Source organism: Periplaneta americana, chromosome 13 (assembly GCF_040183065.1).
Source record: "Periplaneta americana isolate PAMFEO1 chromosome 13, P.americana_PAMFEO1_priV1, whole genome shotgun sequence".
In the NCBI taxonomy this organism is placed as follows: Eukaryota; Metazoa; Arthropoda; class Insecta; order Blattodea; family Blattidae; genus Periplaneta; species Periplaneta americana.
In genome coordinates this window covers 85804642-85826411 of record NC_091129.1, presented here as the reverse complement: position 1 = coordinate 85826411, position 21770 = coordinate 85804642, and the positions used below count along the sequence as shown (strand labels likewise).

General features: G+C 35.8%; 1 protein-coding gene across 1 annotated transcript in view; it reads right to left on the bottom strand.

The window, feature by feature from the left end:
• LOC138712079 (sodium-coupled monocarboxylate transporter 2-like) overlaps positions 1-11439 on the bottom strand; it is a 28874-nt gene extending 17435 nt beyond the window's left edge. The window contains exons 1-5 of the mRNA XM_069843471.1: positions 11296-11439; positions 7200-7415; positions 4860-5019; positions 1262-1379; positions 30-97 (exon numbers count right to left, since the gene is read on the bottom strand). Of these exons, the coding sequence (XP_069699572.1) occupies positions 30-97; positions 1262-1379; positions 4860-5019; positions 7200-7414 (561 nt within the window). The 5' untranslated portion in view covers position 7415; positions 11296-11439. The remainder of the gene's footprint in view (positions 1-29; positions 98-1261; positions 1380-4859; positions 5020-7199; positions 7416-11295) is intronic.
• Positions 11440-21770: the final 10331 nt, after the last annotated feature.

Below are 21770 nucleotides of genomic sequence, written 5' to 3'. Positions count from 1 at the left end.
TTCGCCCATAAATTATTAAATAGACTTACCAGCATGGTGTAGAATACGCAGATTATCAGAATAGCCGGAGTTATGATGTGGATGTTGAGGCCGCTCACTGAAACAATATCATGCACATTTACAGCATATCATACAGCGTCACCTTTACATAGATAAACGTCTTTGTCCTCGCTAGGCATGTGGAAAGATAACCTGGGAATTGACCTTCATATAAAAATGAGACCACCCCCGCCGCTATTGCTCGAATGTGTAAAAAGACACAGAGATAAGTGTACAAATATACATTTGGATAGAGAAAGGAACACCCCATTAAACGAGATACGACCGGCCACTGCCGGTCCAACATGAACACGCTGATAACATCACGAAGATGTTCAATATTTGGCCCGTTATCGAGTTACCGCGCGTTGATCCACAATTATTACAGCGTTGATGTCAGCAACTCAGTTCGTTTCTGGCGCGTGAAATAAGTAATTGGAACGTTGAGAGCAAGTATCTTATCTCTGCCACAGTCTGCAGTCCAAAAAGTTGACAATTGTGATTGGCAGGTTCCTGACGTCACATCTGTTTAGGAGGTGGTACCACTGTCAGCCGAAATGACAACAAATGCCACTGATTGGACAGTGTACTCAAGGACACAGCGCACAAACGCAAAGTGAGAGAGTCTTGCCTTTGACGCAACCAATGGCCAATAAGACTGGCAACTGTAATTGGCAGATTGCTGACGTGACGTGTTGGGTGGTACCGTTCTCAGCTGCTTTGGCAACAAGTGCTCACTGACTGGCTGTTTACTCAAAATATCAAAGGTGCATAAGAAACAAGATGTAAAGTACTAACGCGACAGACTTACTGCACTTAAAGGGCAAGCCGAGTCCTCTGGGATTCCGAAGACATAAGCCAAGATGCCGACTGAACAAAAGCATGAGCCCGGTAAAATTCGACAAGGAAGGCTGCAAAATCTACTCAGGCGACCTTGGAACCGCGCATCGCACCTACACGTAGTTCTACGTGAAATTATGCAACGTAATAAAGTTATATGTACCTTTCGATATTTTTAAACTTTGAAATCATAATACCAATGAAGAATCACAGCGTTCTTGTCGGCTATAAGACGGGAGAGGGAATTTCCCTTAGGACAGGCAAAAGAAACCTCTCGGTAGGTGGTGGTGGTGGTGGTGGTGGTGGTGGTGGTGGTGGTGGTGGTGTATAAGCACTAAGGCAATAAGCATTGATCTATAGTTCAGACGTTTGTGGTTCTTACCCTGACTGAAGGCCAGTGCCGGCACATAAGTTACAATGGGCATGTAGAGTAACAGACCGATTGTCGAAAGAACAGATGCCATCACTCGTACTCTGGGGCTGAACCGTAGCTGAAGATACTGTGAGAAGCAAGGAGACAATGGAATAGTGCACCAGGGAATAGAGATTAACTTAAAAATATACAAGAAAACGAAACTAATCTCATTGTAATTGTTTCGAGTTCGAGGGTTAACTAAAACAGAGTGAGTCAAATTTAGGTTACTGGCAATCTTACTGAGCCACGAGATTACTATCTGGCGGGCGACGTGTTGGGTCTTCCCGGCCTTTTGTTTCTTTTAAGCACAGCATAGGACACAGTGCGTGATTTTTCCTTGCCAGTTATTGTACTGATCCGGCAACAGAATTTAATTGGCATTTCATGACTAAGGTACCCGAAGGTAATATGCCCACCTTAATTTTAATTAATTTCTTCATGACTGTGGTAGTCCCTAAATAAAAATTTGTGTGTTTACATGATCTTTGATTCTTTATGCATACATAGAAAATTAATCCATGATTTTTCTTTAAACCATATTGCTTTTGTTTTTTCATGTTGAAAAATTTTTCATTATGCAGGTAATATGCGCATATGAAGATAATATGGCGATAATGAAGAAAATTCATTATTTTGGAAAGAAAAAATTTATTGGTGATTAATGAAGTTTGGATTGAAAATAATGATCCTTGGCTTCAAAAAAAATATTCCCACAAATAAATTGTGACTAGGACTACAAAACACTTTAATTAAAAAAAGAAAAGATTAACAAATACAAAAATGAAAAAAATGAGTATATGTGTGACAAATAAATACGGTTTTTGTGAGTCCAACACATTCCTCGTGCATGTACTTAAACACCAAAAATTACACATAGTCACATTCAATGTGGCCATATTATCTCTCGAAAAATTAGCTATTCTTCAGTTCAGTATGAATGCATTTTAAATAAACATTGGATATATGTAACGAGCATTATCAAGTTATAAAATGTTATATAGAAACTATAATTACCAATTGCTTGAAAGGAAATGGAAGACAAACTTACCAACAGCAATATCATAACACCGTCTTAATCCGTTGCCACAAATCAAATAAAGAAGGCCTGTGGAAGCAGTTTTGCTATTATCCACTAATGTCGCTGATTATATAGGTACTCTTCCTAACACGTAGTTCGACATACTAGCACTTACTTTTGGTTATCATATTATCAATTAGCTATAGAACAGTAATGTGGCCATTTTATCTGCCATATTTGCATCACATACCTTACATTATTAATAGGCCTATCAGTCAATTGTCTGAACTCTATTGAGAATTAGGGGAGAGTTGGGTAGTATCGGACATCGGGCAATATCGGACAGTGCGTTTTTTTCATCTACCGCCAGATGGTAGTACCTGAATGACATGGTTACTTTTCTATATGCGACATCACAGAAACGTAACCATGTCATTCAGGTACTATCATCTGATGGTAGATGAAAGAAACTCACTATCCGATATTACCCGATGTCCGATACTACCCAAATCTCCCCTACATATTTTGAACCATAGATGCATAGAACAGAAAAAGATTTCCCATAATAAAACGCATGTTCTGGAGGTGAAATAGTAGGAATAGGTTTACGCAAATTTTGGCGAATTTTTTTTCAGAATATTCACAATCATCGAAATAATGTGTTGTTAAGTTATTTAATAAGTGACGATAAACAGACTGTCTTTCCAATAAGAAGAAACGTTGTCGGAAGAATGATCTAATAGAATAAACATTTGAAGTTCTTTGTGTGAATATGAAATTCAGCTCAAGGTAAAGAAAGTTTACCTGTTCCCTACAAGAATCGATCATAGCCTGGGTAAAGGTTTACTCTTCTCAGTAGTGGAATCTGTTGCTCATTACTTATTAAATAATTTAACAATATATTGTTTCGATAATGCAGTCTCTGGAAAATACCTTGTCTGAGTACAGCTCATATTATTTCTTCAGTAAATAAGTTCCAACCAGGAAATACGTTACTGTACAGTGCTGTGATTAAAATACGTACTTCTGAGTATACAGTTCAGACAACTGAGTAACCAAGATTGACGAAGTAATGTGTCAGAAAAATTGTGTCACCGGCCTAGTACAATAACTGATAAGGAAAGCCCCTCATTGTGTCCTGCGTAGAGATTAATGCAAGGGAGAAGCGAGGAAACCTTAACACACCGATAGTTAAAAAGAAACTTCTAGCTTGGAAAGGGTGCCAGTAACTTAGGTTTAATTCTCCTTCTATAAAATAATAATAATAATAATAATAATAATAATAATAATAATAATAATAATAATATATTTTATTTTATTTTATGTTATCTGGCAGAGTAAAGGCCTTGAGACCTTCTCTTCCTGTGAATCAGATCTACAACTAAATACGAGTACAAAAAAAAAGAAAAATAATTCAACAAATGATAAATAGACAAGCAAAAATATGCGAAATGTATTCAAAACACAGATATAAAGTGAATCTGCTAAGGTAAAGGTAGGTAATATTGTGATACTAATAATATTATGATAGTTTTTTTTGAGAATTTTTTACAATTTTACTGAGCGAGAGAAGGACCGGTTTTATGCCGAAACTTGTCCACGAACATTCTCTTAATACGTTGACGCAAAAAACCGACCTTCTACTTTCATGAATTGCTGTTTAAATATAAGTGATCCATTTCATACAAAGTAGGCAGATTGATTACGTAATACAGAAAAATCGCTAGACAGTTTTCTCATTTCGTTTGGAGTTTCATATTTTAATTTTTTGGTTGAAAATGTAAGTTTTTTCCTTGAAAATTTGATGACGATCCGTCCGGAATAGTTTATATTGACCCGTAGGTACTGAATTTGCATTTAATACAGGTAATATTTTAGACGAAATCACTGAACACAGACTGGTAGTGTTTGGAGTGCTGAGAACGTGTTTTTCGGTGCAAATCTGAAGTACAATTTTTTCAGCTTCAAGATAGGTTGCTTTTTAGCGTACTTAGGCCTATAATGAGAAAGTAAATAGCAACTACATACCGTATTCTTTCGAATACAACCCGCCCTCGAATAAGCCGCGCACCCTAATTTTGAAAGCAATGGAAAATTAGTTAATTAATTCATTATAAAATAGAACAAACATAAATTACAAAAATTAAACTTTCAACAAATGTATTCTCGACAATTTAAAACAAAATACAAATATATTTCAGTTAACAATAAATTACACCCATTCTATGCGCTCCCACTGCACGCGTCAGTTGTATTTCTTAGTCGGCCGTTTACACAATATCATGCAATATTAATACCACGTGCCAGTAAATTAACTGTCTTTATTTTGCATGATACTACCTGGTTTGTTATAATGAATACCTGCCATCACTATTAACTTCTTCATTCTTCGATGTTTTCGCCATTTAATAATGTTACCAATTAATTATTTTCTGCGCGTCTGGATAATGGCATGGGCTATCACCTTAGGAGGAAAATCAGACTTGTATATTTCGGAAAAAAAAGTGCACGGCGTATTCGAGAAAATGCGGGATTTTTTATGCTCACCTCATATGTAGATGTGAGCTGGAGCTCGTAGAACACTGGCAGGTAGAAGAAGTCTGTAATCACACCCACGGGCAAGATGGATAAGATGCCCAACCAGTACAGCGTCCCGTAAAGGTACATTTCTGTTGGGATTCCCATCATCATAATACCTGACAGCATACTTAAAAAAAAAAGAAATGCTTGATTGAATTTGTAGAAATCAGATTTGATAAAATTGAAGATATAGTGAGCCAGTCCTTGCCAGGATCATGGGCAGTGAGTGAGATACAAGATAAATTATGGGCTTCAGTCCAGTTACCACTTATCTCATTCTCGAAAGTTGTCTGTTAAGACTGGTTCACAATAAATCGGGAACGGAAACGACAACGAGAACGAGAACGGAAATAATTTTAAATACATTTATTTTAACAATATTTACGTTCTCGTTGTCGTTTCCGAGCTCGGTTTATTGTGAATCAGCCTTTATTCTGAATTAAGTTCGAAAATATTCAAGGAGAAAACAAGCGCAAAAGAACCGATAATCTTTAGGATGCATTTTATTTATATTTCCTCAGCCTTAAAGGCTGGTTCACAATAAACCTGGAACGGAAACGGCAGCGACAACGAGAACGGAATATTGTTAAAATAAACACATTTAATTGTGAGCATTCACAATTAACAAGAAGTTTGCCGGATCCCGGGAACGAGAAAGTGGAAGTTACTTGTGAATGCTCACATTTGAATACATTTATTTTAACATTATTTCTGTTCTCGTTCTCATTTCTGTTACCGGTTTATTGTGGACCAGCCTTAATACCTGTCAGTATTTTAATATACTGTTAGTGGTCAGTACGTCTAAAGAGTTAATGTCTAATACTATAATGTCTAATTCCTTAGATCTAAAGACGGAAGGTCTAAAAAATTGGGACTAATACTAATATGCCTAATGTAAAATAAAGTTGAATACATCTATGTCTAACTTAAAATCATGTCCAGTATCTCCATGTCTAACTTCCAAAACTGTCTAAAGTTATGCAAGTTAAAAAAAATGTGCAACAGTTTTCGACTCTTAGAATGTGTGAATAGAGAAAATTATATATTTATATACAGTATACATAACATATTGAAAAGGTAGTTCAACCCTTTTAATTTTCCTCTAATGGTTCAATTTGTAATTTGAGCCTTGGCGTAAGGTTCTTAGGAAAAGAGATTACTTTCTGGGAATATTTAATATACATTGTTTCCAATTAGGCAATATCCGACAATATTACATGGCTTTGTCGGATCAGAGAGTGGTAGGTAACACTAGTATATTGATAACATTTCAGAGTTGCAATGTTATTTATCCTCTACTTTTTAATTGACCTCATTGAACAATGAAGTTAATGGAAATTATTACAACAGCATTAGACTATACTGCATTATACATTATCTATGATTAGACGTAATTCAGAAATAGACGTTTTGGCATGATATCTTTTCCTATTAAACGATTTTAGACATTGCTTCCAATTAGAAATTTCGGCATTAGACCATACGCCAGTAGATATTATTTCAAACCAGACTTAGCCTATTTCAAAAATAAACATTTCGGTATTGATAAATTGTAGACTTATTTTTATTAGACGTAATAGCTGATTAGATATTAGGGCCTATGTACTTCATACTTCGTAAATTTAGACGTACTGACCTGAAATCTAATATACATGAAAGTAGCGATACATTTGTACTTCAGTAATTTCAATTTGTTTGTTTTTTTTTTTTTTTTTCAAATTTTCGACTATATCTCTTATTTTAAAATAACACTAAGGTTAGTATTATCTGGATTTATTCCTCTATAGAGTGTGTTCCAAAAATAAGCCGAAAAATGTTCTGGATTGTTCTTAAATTAAAGAAACACAAAAGCAAAGGTTCAATCTCCTAATTCAAATATACCAAATAAGTATTATTTCTGACTGGATAGTCTCTTGTTGTACATAATACCTTTGATATCTGACATCGCAATGTTCAACTTATAACTTTCCGCGGAATATAAGAATAGTACACTGCCTAATCGATCTAAGTTAATTGCTTAATTTGACGTATTAAAAAAAAACGGAAATATTTGAGTGAAAAGAAGCAAATCATTGTCAATGTTTGTGTGCTCTCAATGTTGGGTCTTTGACGTCTTGTCAGTCCGCTTGAGTTATGCGAATATAAGAGGAAAAATTGACCCAGTGTCTGGTACGTTCCTGTGTAGCTCAGTCGGTAGAGCATTGGCGCGCTCAGCCAAAGGTCCCGGGTTCGATGCACGGTCCTGGAACAATTTTTCACTTGAAATTATCATTTCATCTGTTTCTATCACATTTTCTGTTTATTTACCTCGACATAAGAGAGACAGCCACTGGCGCCGTATTCATCTTCTTCCCCCCATGGAGATACTCCTTTGGGGTGTCTTCTTCCTTACCCCAAAATCCGAAGTATATTCCAATCAATGTGGACAAAGCCAACATAAGCGTGAAAAGAGTAAAGTCCAACCATCCAAAAAGAAGCTGCTTTTTCGCTACTTCATCTAAGACTGTAGAGTTGACATCCATTCTGAAAACGAAGAGAGAAAGGTCATTATCTTATGGAAAATATAAATATAATAGGAAATGGGGATTTGTTGCTGCTAACAATTTTCTAAATGATCAAATCAGTTCTCCTAGGAATCCGATACCAGTCCCAATGAATCATATCCGTAAGAATGTTTAATTTGTCTTTTTTAGCTGTATATCTAATCTATCATAACGAAAGACAAGAAAAGGGAAAAATGTGTTCGATCTATTATGGAAATTTAGGGCCCAGTCCAATTTTGGAAAGACCACGACAAGAGAACCTGTTTTTTGCATCCGTTAACAAGAAAATTATTCTACTTTCGATCAATTTTTTTTAACTCTTTCCAAATTTCCATTTGTAACTACTGTTAAGACTTGGCTGCAGGTGGAGGATTCATACCTTACGTTCTTTTTCCAACGATATAGTGTTATAATATTTCGAAAGCTGTACATTTTTTCTTCTGAATTTTAGCTGTAAATCTGATTACTTACACGGAAAATTTCGCAACAAATATTTTCTAGTAAGAAATAAAATGCAATAGTGCGAAATTGAGAAGCAGAGACGTAATATTCCATTATTCCATTCAGTAAATGCTATGGTAAGTCGACAATAGTTCACAATTAGAAATAGAAGCAATTAAATATAATACAAACTATGCATATTACATATTACATATATGATGCGCGACACATACAACTTACAGGCATTATTACTATACGTAGAATGCGTCTTAAAGGTACGCTTTCCTCGGTGCGACTATCGCGATGATCGTTCAACGATTATGAGTGAACGATGAAACGTTGAACGATAATAGTTGGTTACCATTTTGCTCGGAGCGTCTGCGATTTTTTTATTTTCCACTAGTCGCTTGTTTTCATTCGCAATCGCATCGTTCTAGAGGAAGATTGTGTTTAACATAATGAGTTTAATGAGTAGACGTTAATGCCTTTTGATTGAGGAGATGGAAGACGACGAAGTACTTCTCCATACGTATGGGATGAAAAGAGCAAAAGAAAAAAAAACACCATATAAGCTTACTTGAGCTCAAAAATGAAGAGAGACTGTACCAAAAATTTAAATAACTTAATTAATAACTTTATTTTCCAACTTTATTGACAAACTCAGGCCATATATTTTCCTTGGCCCTTTGATCCTTAGGACGCATGTGACAGTTGCCACAGTGAGGGTTGATTCGCCATTTTCTCGAGAAGAATTTAATCATCCGCGTCAGAAAAAAAAGGAGCCATGATGCACGTCTTTCTCACAACAAATGTTAGCGACTGACGATTATATTCAATCTTTTCCTGAACGACTATTCAAGACGTACGATCGTCGTTAACGACTCTAGCGGCAGTCGCTCGAAGCAAAACAGCTCCACAGGAAATACAAAGAAATAGTGCTCGACGATTATCTTTGCACGCCTATAGGATACAATAAGATAACGTAATGTTGATTCAACTTTTAGCAAAACATTTGTTCAAAATAATGCTAGAATCACATCAATATAGAAATTCTGAAACACCTGAAACACCTGTGTAACTTTTAATTTCAGTCAGCACTTAAGCTTACCTGGTTTCATTCTCCAAATCTTCTAGAATAAATGGATTGTTCATATACACTTTTGTTTTCCCCACGGATAAATATCACAAATCTTTAAATCCGGAGAACAAGGTGGTCAACATTGGAGACTATTTAGTTGTTTGTTTGTTTGTTTGCTTGTTTGTTTGTTGATTGAATGAATAAAGTGCATTTATTGATATAGAATGATACAAACTCATGTACACAGGATCCTTCGCAAGAGCCCGTACGGCCATTCGTGCTATAAATATGCATAGTTTAAATCTTCACAGAAACAAAAATAATACTACTAATAATAAAATAGTAAAACAATAATTCTTATTATTACTACCGTTCGTTCGTTTTGTTTATTTATTTATTTATTTATTTATTTATTTATTTATTTACTTTTTTATTTATTTATTTATTTATTTATTATTTTATTTACTTATTTAATTATTTATTCTGGCGGAGTTAAGGCCCACGGTCATCACAGATTTCTTCTAATGCTTCTAATGATATAGCTGCTCTGTATGTAGTGATGTTATCCTGCTGAAAGTAGGCATAAAGTATTTCAACTTCAGCTAACACTGAAAACAAAGGTCGCAGTATGTGTCGCACATAACGTTTCGAGTTGATTGAATTTTATTTAAAACAAAATGGGACTAATTACATTGCTTGTATTAATGCTACACCGCACACGCATTTTCTGATCTTGAAGTGGAAATTCATGCACTGAATGAGGGTTTTAAGTGCACTAGTGCTTTATGTTCTGAGAGTATATGTAACCGCAAAAATGGAACCAAGCTTTGTTCGTCTTTATTAATATTCAGACTGTATAAATAGTACCATTATGAACAGATTGCAACTTCCACTTACGAAAATTCAAACTAGAATTTCGATCCCTTTCCTGTAATCGTTGATTCACTGCCAAGCTACATGGATAATATTGAAGCAGTTTTAGTAATGTTAATTCCTATTTGTGGCGAGTCGCATTCTTTTGATAATCAGCGCAAATATTTTCTAGGATTTAGCTGCAATATTGCATAAATATCTGATTCAAAACTGTCCTCCTTTGGTATCTCTTTCTGAAGCAAACAAACCCTGTACCTTGTCCTGAAGGTATTGTATCCTCAAGGGAACGATGTCGAAATTAACCTGCACAGTTGTCGTAAGATTTCGTCTTTAACAGATAATAAAAAATAAACATTCTTTGTTCAACATTGTATCGTATCATTGTGAAACTGTAACTTTCTTGTTTTCAACAACACGTTGGTAAGGACACTCATAGATATACCACCCCAGTGCGGCGGTCGTGTTCTTCCCATGAGAGGCCAGTCGGAAAATGAAACCAAGGGAGTGCAGAGTAAAATTGCAGACACAGTGTTGCAAAAGTGATTTCAGAACTTTGTACGCCATGTCAATCTTTTAACGTACGCTTTGATAAACAGTGGAAACGACGTAAAGTTTTATTATTGCCTCTTACCGACGCATTATTTGTACGGGACGTTAGGCCTAAACCAACGCCGTTCGCCGCCGATTCGTTTTTCTCCCGCGCGAAGAAGCGGTCGCATATCACCACAAAAACACGAGCCCGCCAATCGGTAATAATGCATGTAAGTTCTATATGTATCAATATAGATATATGTGCTGCTATATTTTAGTCTGTCCTTTTCAGTTTTTGACTAATGTTCCTGTTTGAATATTTTGCATTATTGTACAGATACTTAAAGGGGCTAGGTTCTTAGTATTTCCGTATACTTACGGCCATTTACGACCTCAATGAAAGTTTGGTTTATGATCTAAAATCACTTATAATAATAATAATAATAATAATTTCATAATTGGATTTCGCTACCTATCGTAACTCCCCAAATGCATGACAATGCTGGATAGGCACTATACACTGGCCGAAATTTCATGAGGAATTTTCTTTTCACGTGAGGACTCGAACTAACGCGCATTTCGTAAAGCGAATCCTAGACAGGATGCCCTACACCACTACGCGATGGTGCACTACTCTAACATTACTAATGTATAAAGTAATTAATTATAAAATGTTGTATTATTTAGCTTTATTTATTCATGTTACGTGTTTTCAACACATCTGTCAGTATTTTCTCTTTTCCCTGGCTTTCCGGATCGTGGCTCAAATAACTTATTCTGCATTCAAGACTTTATTAAACTATATTGAATATCACTCACGTAAACTTTTATCTTGTAAAAAGAGGTTAGTTTTGAAACCGTGATAAACTATTTAGGCCTAATTATTCAAATCTCTGATGAAAAGTTTGGAGGACCGTGGAGAAGGTTATGGACTTACCTAATGGAGGTTGATACCCAAAACTTTTCCAAGCAATATGTAAATGTAAACCAAAACAAGTTTTCTTTCGTAAGACACCAACTAAGTGAAATGTTTGGGATGGCGTTCTCGCTTATATGTTCTCAAAGGAGAACATACAGTATCTGGTGCAAGTGTTCTTTTAATGTTTGTGGGAGCATTGAGAGCGCTTTGAATCCTGCGGATTATGTTTCTTACGCACCATGATACTGCAACTATAAATTACATTGTACGATGCTTCGTCACCAGAAATAATGTGACGCAAATTAATGAGATTATTAATTTTAATTAAACGCAAACATTCGAAGACGTTTATAATTGTATGTTGTACCACGTACCGTACGTAAACTCCATTATAACCAGTTCAAATATGTGTGTATGTTATGCAATGTATGTATGTATGTATGTATGTATGTATGTATGTATGTATGTATGTATGTATGTATGTATGTATAAGTTAACCACAAATAGAAAGCAGAAAAAGAGATAACATGGAAAGGAGAAAATGAAAATTGAACTTAAGAGCCGAAATTACAGAAATTAATGATACCGAAATTTAATTTTAAAATTAATAAAGAAGCAAGAGAATAAGCTGAAGAAATTATGGAAAATGAGTACAGAGAAAGAATATAATTAATTATTTTATGTATTAATAACTGTAAAATATTAACTTACTTTTCACTACTTTATTTATGTCGAACTGTGGAATGGAAACATTCCCTTCCCTTATCTTCTGTCTACGGTATTCCATTAGAGGTATTGTTTGGAGCTCTGCAGTAATTCCATTTCATCCCGTTAAGCCCAGAAAGAGGTTCACAACTAACTATGTTCACCTGCGTACGCAAATGCGCTGTAGTTCTTCATAGCTGAGCAACCCAATTTCTCTCCAATTCTTTTTCCGACATTTATATTTTTTTTTTCCTTTAGAACTACTATCCTATCGAACAATTCTAATCTTTCTACGCAAGTAGTGACATTATCTTAGGTTATCTTAATTCGGGATAGGAAACCAACCTCTAAAATTTAATATTGCTTTTAATCCAAGTTTAAAACTGTTCAAAATGTGATGTAGCAGTATTTTATTATAACAGTTGCGAGAAAGGATGATATAGAATTTGTTTCACGCCGTAACTGCGTGACATAAGATGTGATAGGGTGATATGCAGCAGTGGCGGTTTCTGCGTATTTCTTAAGAGGAGGAAAGAAGTTAACAGCACGAAATGACACCTTCTTGAATGAAACATGCTACAAATTAGCCAACATGCACACATGTAAGACCAGGTAGTGTTGGGGTTGGCCTTCCCTTCTGTATAGCAATAATCTGTTTTTGTAAACTGAGTTTCCTAAATTTTCCAAAATATATTATGTTTTCACTTCCATTCATTGTAATTAACAATTACAAGGAAATTCACAACCTCGCAGCATTTTTCGCGCACACTACAGCATCACACGTATTGGAAGAGATGATAGCTACTAACACGTAATCGGAACCGTTTTACGGAAATGGGAATGGGAAATAATCTGAGGAAAGCGAGAACACTGCACCCACCCACGTGGTCTGTGTTGCCACATATACATTTTACAAGTTCCGTATCACATGCTTTTGAAGAATGTCAGTTCTTGTAAAGTGATATTATGATTATTGTTCAAAGCTGCCGGTGGCCGATTAATTTTTTATGTTAGCCAAAAAATAATCCAGTTTGGAGTACCTACTTTCAATTTCAAATATATTTGTACAAAACTGACAACTTAGCTGTTACCCTGTCTAGTAGACAATGAATGGAAGTGAATTTAAGCGGCCAAAAAGATCTGCGATAGTAACGTAGAACTAACTACTTTCTCTTAGTTTTATATAAACCCAACTTTAACTTTCAAATATCCTTGAAAGTTTCAAACCATGAATAGTAGCCTATATAAAATGCAATGAATAATATTTTTGATTTATAATTTCAAAAAAAAAAAGTTTATATGATGTCTTTCATAGCTTTGCGTTAAAACTTTTTATTGTGCCTCCTCCTAGATGTGTTATAGTCTCGTTGAATGCAACATCGTTGGATAGCAGCGGTAGAGAGCTTTCTGCACGACCAGTCGGTTTCTATTTCCCGCCCATGCGCTGATTCAGAGGAGGATCTCCTCCCTCTCCGTTCATTTACTTGCTTTAAAGCTCTGCTTCTTTCTCTGGCCGCTAGTGCGCTGTTGTCTATGTGTGTTAACTGCAGTAAAGGAGGAATGTATTGGCTTTCCTCCACACAAACAATCTCGCATCTTTCTCACAGTTTTCTAGCAGCACATGAGCGCGCGTCGTTTAAAACTCGTTCAACCGAGTTTTCTTGTAGCTGAGAACTTAAAAATTATCGAATCTTCCTCGAATTTCAAGGCAAATATTTTATTTGGTATTTACTTTCAAAAGAAGAAAAATGTGAGGAGGACGTTCCTCCCTTCCCTCCCCCGAGAAACCGCCACTGATATGCAGTTACTGTCAATGAGATAGTTGTTGGCACTTCAGAGAATATTGGCTATTAATAAGCTAAATTGGGGAAAATATGTTTCATTGTTTGAGAGAACCCTTTCTGTATTCTATTGGCAATATTGTATTTGTTGCATTCATTGTTTTGTCTGGAGTTGCTGCTGATTATACTATTCCTTAAGTGTATGTATTTTAATTGCTATAATTTCAATTTAACATTTTTCTCTGCTACTTTTACAATGGATACACAACAGGGAAATGTAAACTTACCTAATCTGTGCCGAAATTATTGGATGCCAATTCCTGTAACACAAGTAAATGATATATCAGTTATTGGTAGGAGCTGCCAACAGCTATAAATACATGAATATAAACAGTATGAACTCTGTTAGATTTGGCGTGTCGAAAGCAAACTTTGTATACATTAAAAATACGTATATTTTATATCTATACAGTTGTGGGCTGTCAATAATATGTTTAATATGCTAAGTATTGCACATTGGCATGCCAGATATCGGCTTGTTGATATGCCAAATAGTTTTGCTGCTCCTTTTCTCGTTTGATTACTGCGGAGTAGACCCTAAAATGTAATCATGTTCTTGCATAACATGTTACATCCGCAAAATTCTGGAAGCTGCAGTGGAAGATGTTAAAAGAGGGATGTCAAAAAATGCTGCTGCAAAGAAATATGGCGTTTCGCTGTTTACGATCCCATTTTGTCTGTGTAAACGCTCCAAAAAATTAAAACATGGACCTTCCCCCATTCCAATAACGGATGAGGAGAAACATTTGTCACTTGTATCATGAATTTCTGCAGAAAATACTTCCTACGGCGTAAAGCTGACGTGATAGTATTATGCGTTAAAGATTTCCTCGCCTGTAATGATAGGCTGATTACCTTCAAAGATAATACTTTGGGAATTGGGTGGTATCGAGTATTCCTGTGAAGGCATCATGAGCTCCCAATCACAACTAGTGAAGCAGTGACTTGTGCTACTAGTTGCGTAAAAGAATGTAATATTATAAATTGTTTGGAGAAGATGGAATCATTCTTGAAAAATGAAGGTTTGTTTAATATCCTTGACGATACATCCAAAATACTGAATGCAGATGAAACTTGTTTTGTACTGAACCCAGTGAGTTTAAAACAATATTTACGAAGTGTAAAAGGGAAGTTGCAATACTTCAATAAGAGCAGTGTTCACTTTTTCTGCTGCAGGAGCTATGGTTCCCCCAATGTTAGTCTTCCCATACAAGATGCTACCGGGAGATAGCCTATAAGATCAGGTCCAAGCTCTTGTTCCACACCCGAAATTGTGCAGGCTGGATGAAAGTCGAATTATTTTACGAACATATTGGACATATTTTTGCACCTCACTTGAAGAACAGTGGCATTCAGATCCCAGTCATTCTGTTTGTTGATGGACATAAGAGTCATCAAACACTTCAAGTTAGAGCGATTCTGGTGATGAATGTTCCCATTCTTCAATTCTGGTGATGAATGTCCCTAGCCTCCGATTCCGGTGATGAATGTTCCTAGTCTCCAATTCCGGTGATGAATGTTCCTAGAATCCAATTCCCATGATGAATGTTCCTGGCCTGCAATTCCGGTGATGAATGTTCCTGGCCTCCAATTCCGGTGATGAATGTTCCTAGTCTCCAATTCCAGTGATGAATGTTTTTGGTCTCCAATTCAGTGATGAATGTTCCTAGTCTCCAATTCCGGTAATGAATCTTCCTAGCCTCCGATTCCGGTGATGAATGTTCCTAACCTCCGATTCTGGTGATGAATGTTCCTAACTTCCGATTCGGGTGGTGATTGTTCCTAAAGAAACAATGTTTTACTTGAAATTTGCACATAATTGTATACAGACATAATTGTCAATTGCCGTATACACTATTGCCATAACTACAATAATGAATGCCAACAAGTATCAGTTTTGAATTCCTAAGTTTTGTTATTAAATTTGTAACAAGCATACATTATTATTGCATATTTCTGTAAATGAAAACATATACAATTTTCTTACAAACATTCCGTTCCGTCCATTCTTCACCATATGGTAATGCAGAATTCCTGCATTGAAATATCAATGTAATTCGGTACATTATGGTAATATTCGTGAATATGTTTAAATACACAGAAATGCAAAATTACTTTCATTTATTTGCCAAGATACGTTTTTTTCCTATACTTGTCCTTAATACTGCCAACAACTGTCTTCTTTCCCCTGCCATGGACTAGCAAGTTTTGTTTTTGTTTTTCAATTCATTGTAGCACCTCGTACCGAGATAACAGTTTCATGACCTCTCGCCTATGTTTAGTAAATAGTGTAATATGGTTCTATTTTTAGGCTTTGCTTACTTCTTTAAAACCAGAAGAGAGTAGGTACTAAAATAGCAAAATTTTAGATGAACATTAATACGTATAAAAATTATGTGTTAATTGAAAAGAAAACTTAGTGTGAAGTATGTGTGGTGGAAGAATACTGTTACGCATAACTGCATTTTCACTTAATCGCGCATTAATGTACTGTAGTTCGCTCTAGTCAATTTTTGAACTACATACATTACAGATGGAAGGTATCTGGACAATACTAACGGCTTAGTCACCACTTTATATAATACGAATAACTTTATTTTGTCTGGAGTTTTCTCATGTGGACTAGTAAATACTGGTTCGAGACCTCGTAACAGTTTAGTTGTGTACTAGGTGGCGCTTGAGGCGATGAGATTCCAACTTGTCTCTCTGCCTCTGTCGGCAAATTAGTGTAACTAAATTCCCCGTAGGTAATAAAGCCATGTAGCCATGTTCCAGCATCAGAATGATGGGTTAAATCCCCGGTCACATATAACTGATTGATTAGCCTAAAGACTGCCATCTAGCGACTGCAAAAGATGTCATGTTATAAATCTTATGGAATTGAATTGAGCAAATGTACTTCCATCTAGCAGTCGTTACCAAAAATGCCATTTCGGCGGTGGAGGCTCTGGTGGTTGTTCTCATTTTATGTTGCCATTTCATAGCATGGGAATGGCCAACCTGATATATAATATGTGTTCAGGGATAAAATACATACATAATTGAAGAATGAAAGCACGTAATAGTTCATCCCGTGGTTGTAAGCTTAATGTTCACCGTTTTATTTAGTCTTAATCGAACGAGTTGGCTCATGCGTACCTCATGGGACTCGCATTCGGGAGATCCGTTGTTCAATTTCCAGACCGACCAACCTGACTGTGGTTTTTCCGAGATTTACCACAGTTACCTAGGCAAATGCCGGGTTGGAAGTTTCATTGCCACGGTCCATATTCCCTTCCTCTCCCATGTAGAAAGAGAATTTAAATTTTCATATTGTTCATCATTCTCATCTCATTTAATAGCCATATTCAGGTCAAGACGCATGTCTTCATCCACTTACAGAAGGGAGCATCCTCTCTATAACCGTGCCTGAGTTCCAAGCCTTCCGCAATATAATTTTTTTAGTAGGTTATTATTAGGACACTTTATCAACAGCTTATGTTATTTAGCGTCTGAATGAGATGAAGGTGATAATGCCGGTGAAATGAGTCCGGGGTCCAGCACCGAAAGTTACCCAGCATTTGCTCATATTGGGTTGAGTAAAAACCCCGGAATATAGCTCAACCAAGTAACTTGCCCCGACCGAGAATCGAACCCGGGCCACCTGGTTTCGTGGCCAGACGCGCTAACCGTTACTCCACAGGTGTGGACTCACAATATCTCTGCCAGGATTAATTCCTTAAGATCACTTCCAAGGCGTTTCGACACCTAGCAAGGACCGTTGGAATGGATCCTGTGCTGCTTTGTCACCTTGGCGGTATGAACTTAAAGCAGGGGTGCACAATAGACCTCAGTATGGCCGACTTGTAAAGGGTCGTCCTAACCCAACCGTAGCCACCTTGACCTAACCTAACCTAAACTATTTAGACTTCATATTACACGTTTCCTGCCTAAACATAGTCTAAGATCTGACAGATCTTTACGCCGCGTTCGTATAATTGAGTCTTAAGAAATAAATTACGGTATAATATATAACATTATTTCTCTTCTAACTGTAGGCATGATACTGTAGATATCTTTTCACATTGTCAGTCGTCCATCTAAATTTGAGTGGCCTTCTTGGTCTCTTCTGCCTCCTCTTGCCTTATATGACATTTAATGAAGCATGGATAGAACAGAGAAAAATTCTCTCAGGCACCGGGACTCGAACTCGGATTTTCACCTCTACGTACTGACGCTTTATCCACTAAGCCACACCGCCTCCAGTTCCGATGCCAGATCGAATTCCCTCAGTTTAAGTTCTACCTCTCAGTTTTCCCTTTGGTGGTCTATCCTCATGTACTGTGTCACAGATGTGTGACAGTGGCACAGTGTCCAAGGCACTATGTACAGAGATGCACTCATTACGATTGACTAAGTGGCCGGGATCCGTTGGTATGAGCGCCGTCTTGAATCACTAAATAATTACTTACGCATATCGTATTATTATGATGTACCGAAGTGCATATGATATTTTCGTGCAGCAATTCTTCGTTACATATGATGAGACAATTTTCATGGGTGAAAAGGCCGAGAATTTCCTATAGATTAGCTGGCATTCGACTTACGAAAAGAGGAAGATCGTCGAAAGGCACAACTTGGTAATTAATCCAAGCGGAAATAAAACTCATACTCGGTCAGACCTTCAAATAACCAGGAAAACACGCCTTCCGAGATAGCTGTGATCATTATTAAATGATTAGGTTCCCCACTCTCCGGAAGAATGGGTCCAAAGACTAGCACAGCAACCTCGGTGGTGATGAAGATTGCTTCTGCCATAAATTACAGAACTCGTCCGATGTCGCTCAGATTTCCCATATAATGTGTCTCAAATTTTTTTCGGTGGGGTAAAGTTTGCTGGAGCCCTACTGTCATCGGCAAATTCGTTTAGTGTTCAAATTAAGAAGGAAAGTTGTGTATTTTCTCTTTCGTAAATTTATACCATTTCACATACACAGTAAAGAATAATCTGGGTTTAGGAGCAATGAGAATAGTAATATTGGGTTATACTACGTAATGACGTAAGCAATATAGGCTTATGGGTTTTTTTCTGTCTGACCTTGTGTTTGTAGTATTCATGACTCACAAGTCATAGGAAATATCCTCATTAAGAACTGTAATACCTCGCAATCCCTTTACTACATTTTAATCCAAATTCAAATAATATGATGTCACAGATATGTTTGTATGTTGCAAGCGATACTTTCTGTTCTCTACTGTATGTATTTTTGTTCGAACAAATTAGACGCGAGATAGTGTTTAGTTTCGGCACTTGGAAGTTCAGGATTTGATTCTGAGACGAATTTTTCTCGTATTATTTTTATAGAGTATCTTATCATTCCCAGATAATGAACGGTGTAGCAGATAACTTGAAGCATAAGAAAGTAACAGTCTATTGATTTTCTAAAATTATTGCAAATACTTTGATTTTTGTGTTATAAACATCGTTTCCTTTACTATTTTCATTTAATATATGTGACCCGTTGCGCCAAAAGAGACCTAAAGTCGTGAAAGGAAATTTTACAGGAGAATTTGCGGCGTATAAACTGCATTTGTATGTTTTGACGTCTTGCGCTACTTGTAGGCTTATTTTACATAATACTAAACTAGGACGTAGTTTTACACAGTGCTTCTTAAATACCTAAATCTTTCTTATAGTTGCTAAGACAATAAGTGAAAATTTTAATGACATTTTTCTCGAAAAGTACACAATGTAATATAAATATTCAATAAGTAATATATTAAAAACTACGGCACCTAGAACAATTATTTTATTTAATTCTCAGTATTTCAACCTCATTTTGAAACCGCAAAAAAAAAAAAAAAATTAGAAATACGATTTTATGTCCCATTTCCTGCGACTAGTCACATACTTAGCTACGAGACAGTGGTATTGAGGGAGGCTATATAGTTACAACTGTAATTCGGTGTATAAATATATTTTTTTCAAATTAGCTTAGAAATCTTATGTTATTAACGACTGATGTATAATTTTTAGATCAAGAATGGAAATCATGCCTCTCCTACCCTCCTCGATAATCAGAAATGCATCACATTTCATCTTCCTCATAAGTAGAGTCTTGCGTTTATTTACTTTGAATGCAAGTTAGGTGTACAGCAGTGGCAAAAAAAAAACCGGACTGACCCTTGCAGCTGATTTCAGAGCCTTGCTCACTCCAGAGCACGATAGACTGGTAAATAAGAATTTCGTGGTTCGAATCCTGCGTGGGAAGGAAACTTTTTTTTGTTCCTTATTCAAATTTATTCCGAATACTTTTCGATTGCTGGTAAAATTCATGTTCTGGGAATAATAAGTTAATTAATGTCTCCCTACAGTGAAAAACAATTATAATTTAAAAATTCATAGCAATAACTACACAAATATCTATAATAATATGCAATTGTCCTAAACTACGCCCATCAACCCACGTGAAATATTTAGGTATCTTCATCGATCAAAACTTAAAATGGAATTTTCATATTAACTACTTATGTCTTATATTACGTAAAACTCTATACAAATTTGTTCAAGTGCGTCTCTTTATGCCAGTAAAACTATTGAGAATAATATTTTTAGCCCTACTTCAGTTTATAAGATTTATAGGATGGGGTGGATTATCACAGAGTACCATTCGCCCATTAATATTACTACATAAAAGAATTATTAAAATATGTCTAAAAAGAAAACTTGATCATCGAACTCATCTCATATATAAAGAATTTAATGTTTTTAATGTTTTAAATATCAACGAAATTTATATGTGTACTATTTTGAATCACTACCATAAATATCAAACTAAATTCAGATCATTCGATCATGACCACAACACAAGAAAATAGGTAAAATATTTCGTTCCTCCTCATTGAACCAAAATGTAAGACTGAAGCAGGTCTAAGGCACAGTTATAATTACGGTCCAAGATTATATAATGATTTTATAAAGAGGAATCCTAAACTAAAATTATTAAACAATACATTATTAAAAAAACAAGTCCTTGAACTGTTTTTAAAATTATAATCATTAAATTCTTACTCTTCATTTACTTTTTTCTGTCACTTTAACAATGTTGTATTCCTAACTTGGTATGTTTATGTATACTGTAGGCTATGGTAACGATAGTTTGTTTGTTTGTTTTTGTTTTACTCTTATTCTTTTTAAACTTTATGTGCAATTGCATTTAACAGTTTAATCACAGTTATGATTATTATTATTATTATTACTTACTTACTTACTTACAAATAGCTTTTAAGGAACCCGAAGTTTCACATAAGCCCGCGATCGGTCCCTATCCTGTGCAAGATTAATCCAGTCTCTATCATCATATCCCACCTCCCTCAAATCCATTTTAATATTATCCTCCTATCTACGTCTCGGCCTCCCTAAAGGTATTTTTCCCTCCGGTCTCCCAACTAACACTCTATATGCATTTCTGGATTCGCCCACACGTGCTACATGCCCTGCCCATCTCAAACGTCTGGATTTAATGTTCCTAATTATGTCAGGTGAAGAACACAATGCGTGCAGTTTTGCGTTGTGTAACTTTCTCCATTCTCCTGTAACTTCATCCCGCTTAGCCCCAAATATATTCCTAAGCACCTTATTCTCAAACACCCTTAACCTATGTTCCTCTCTCAGAGTGAGAGTCCAAGTTTCACAACCATACCATACAGAAGAACCGGTAATATAACTGTTTTATAATAATAATAATAATAATAATAATTATTATTATTATTATTATTATTATTATTATTATTATTATTATTATTATTTCATTTATTTTTTTCTTCTAATCCAGTTTTCATTCTTGGTCACACCCGACCTCAAACATCTTGCTTTTTCGGGTGCGAACCAGTTAGATTGTATTTATACAATATATTGTAATATGTAGGCTATTTTACTATGAGATTGGTAATCAATTTCGAATTATG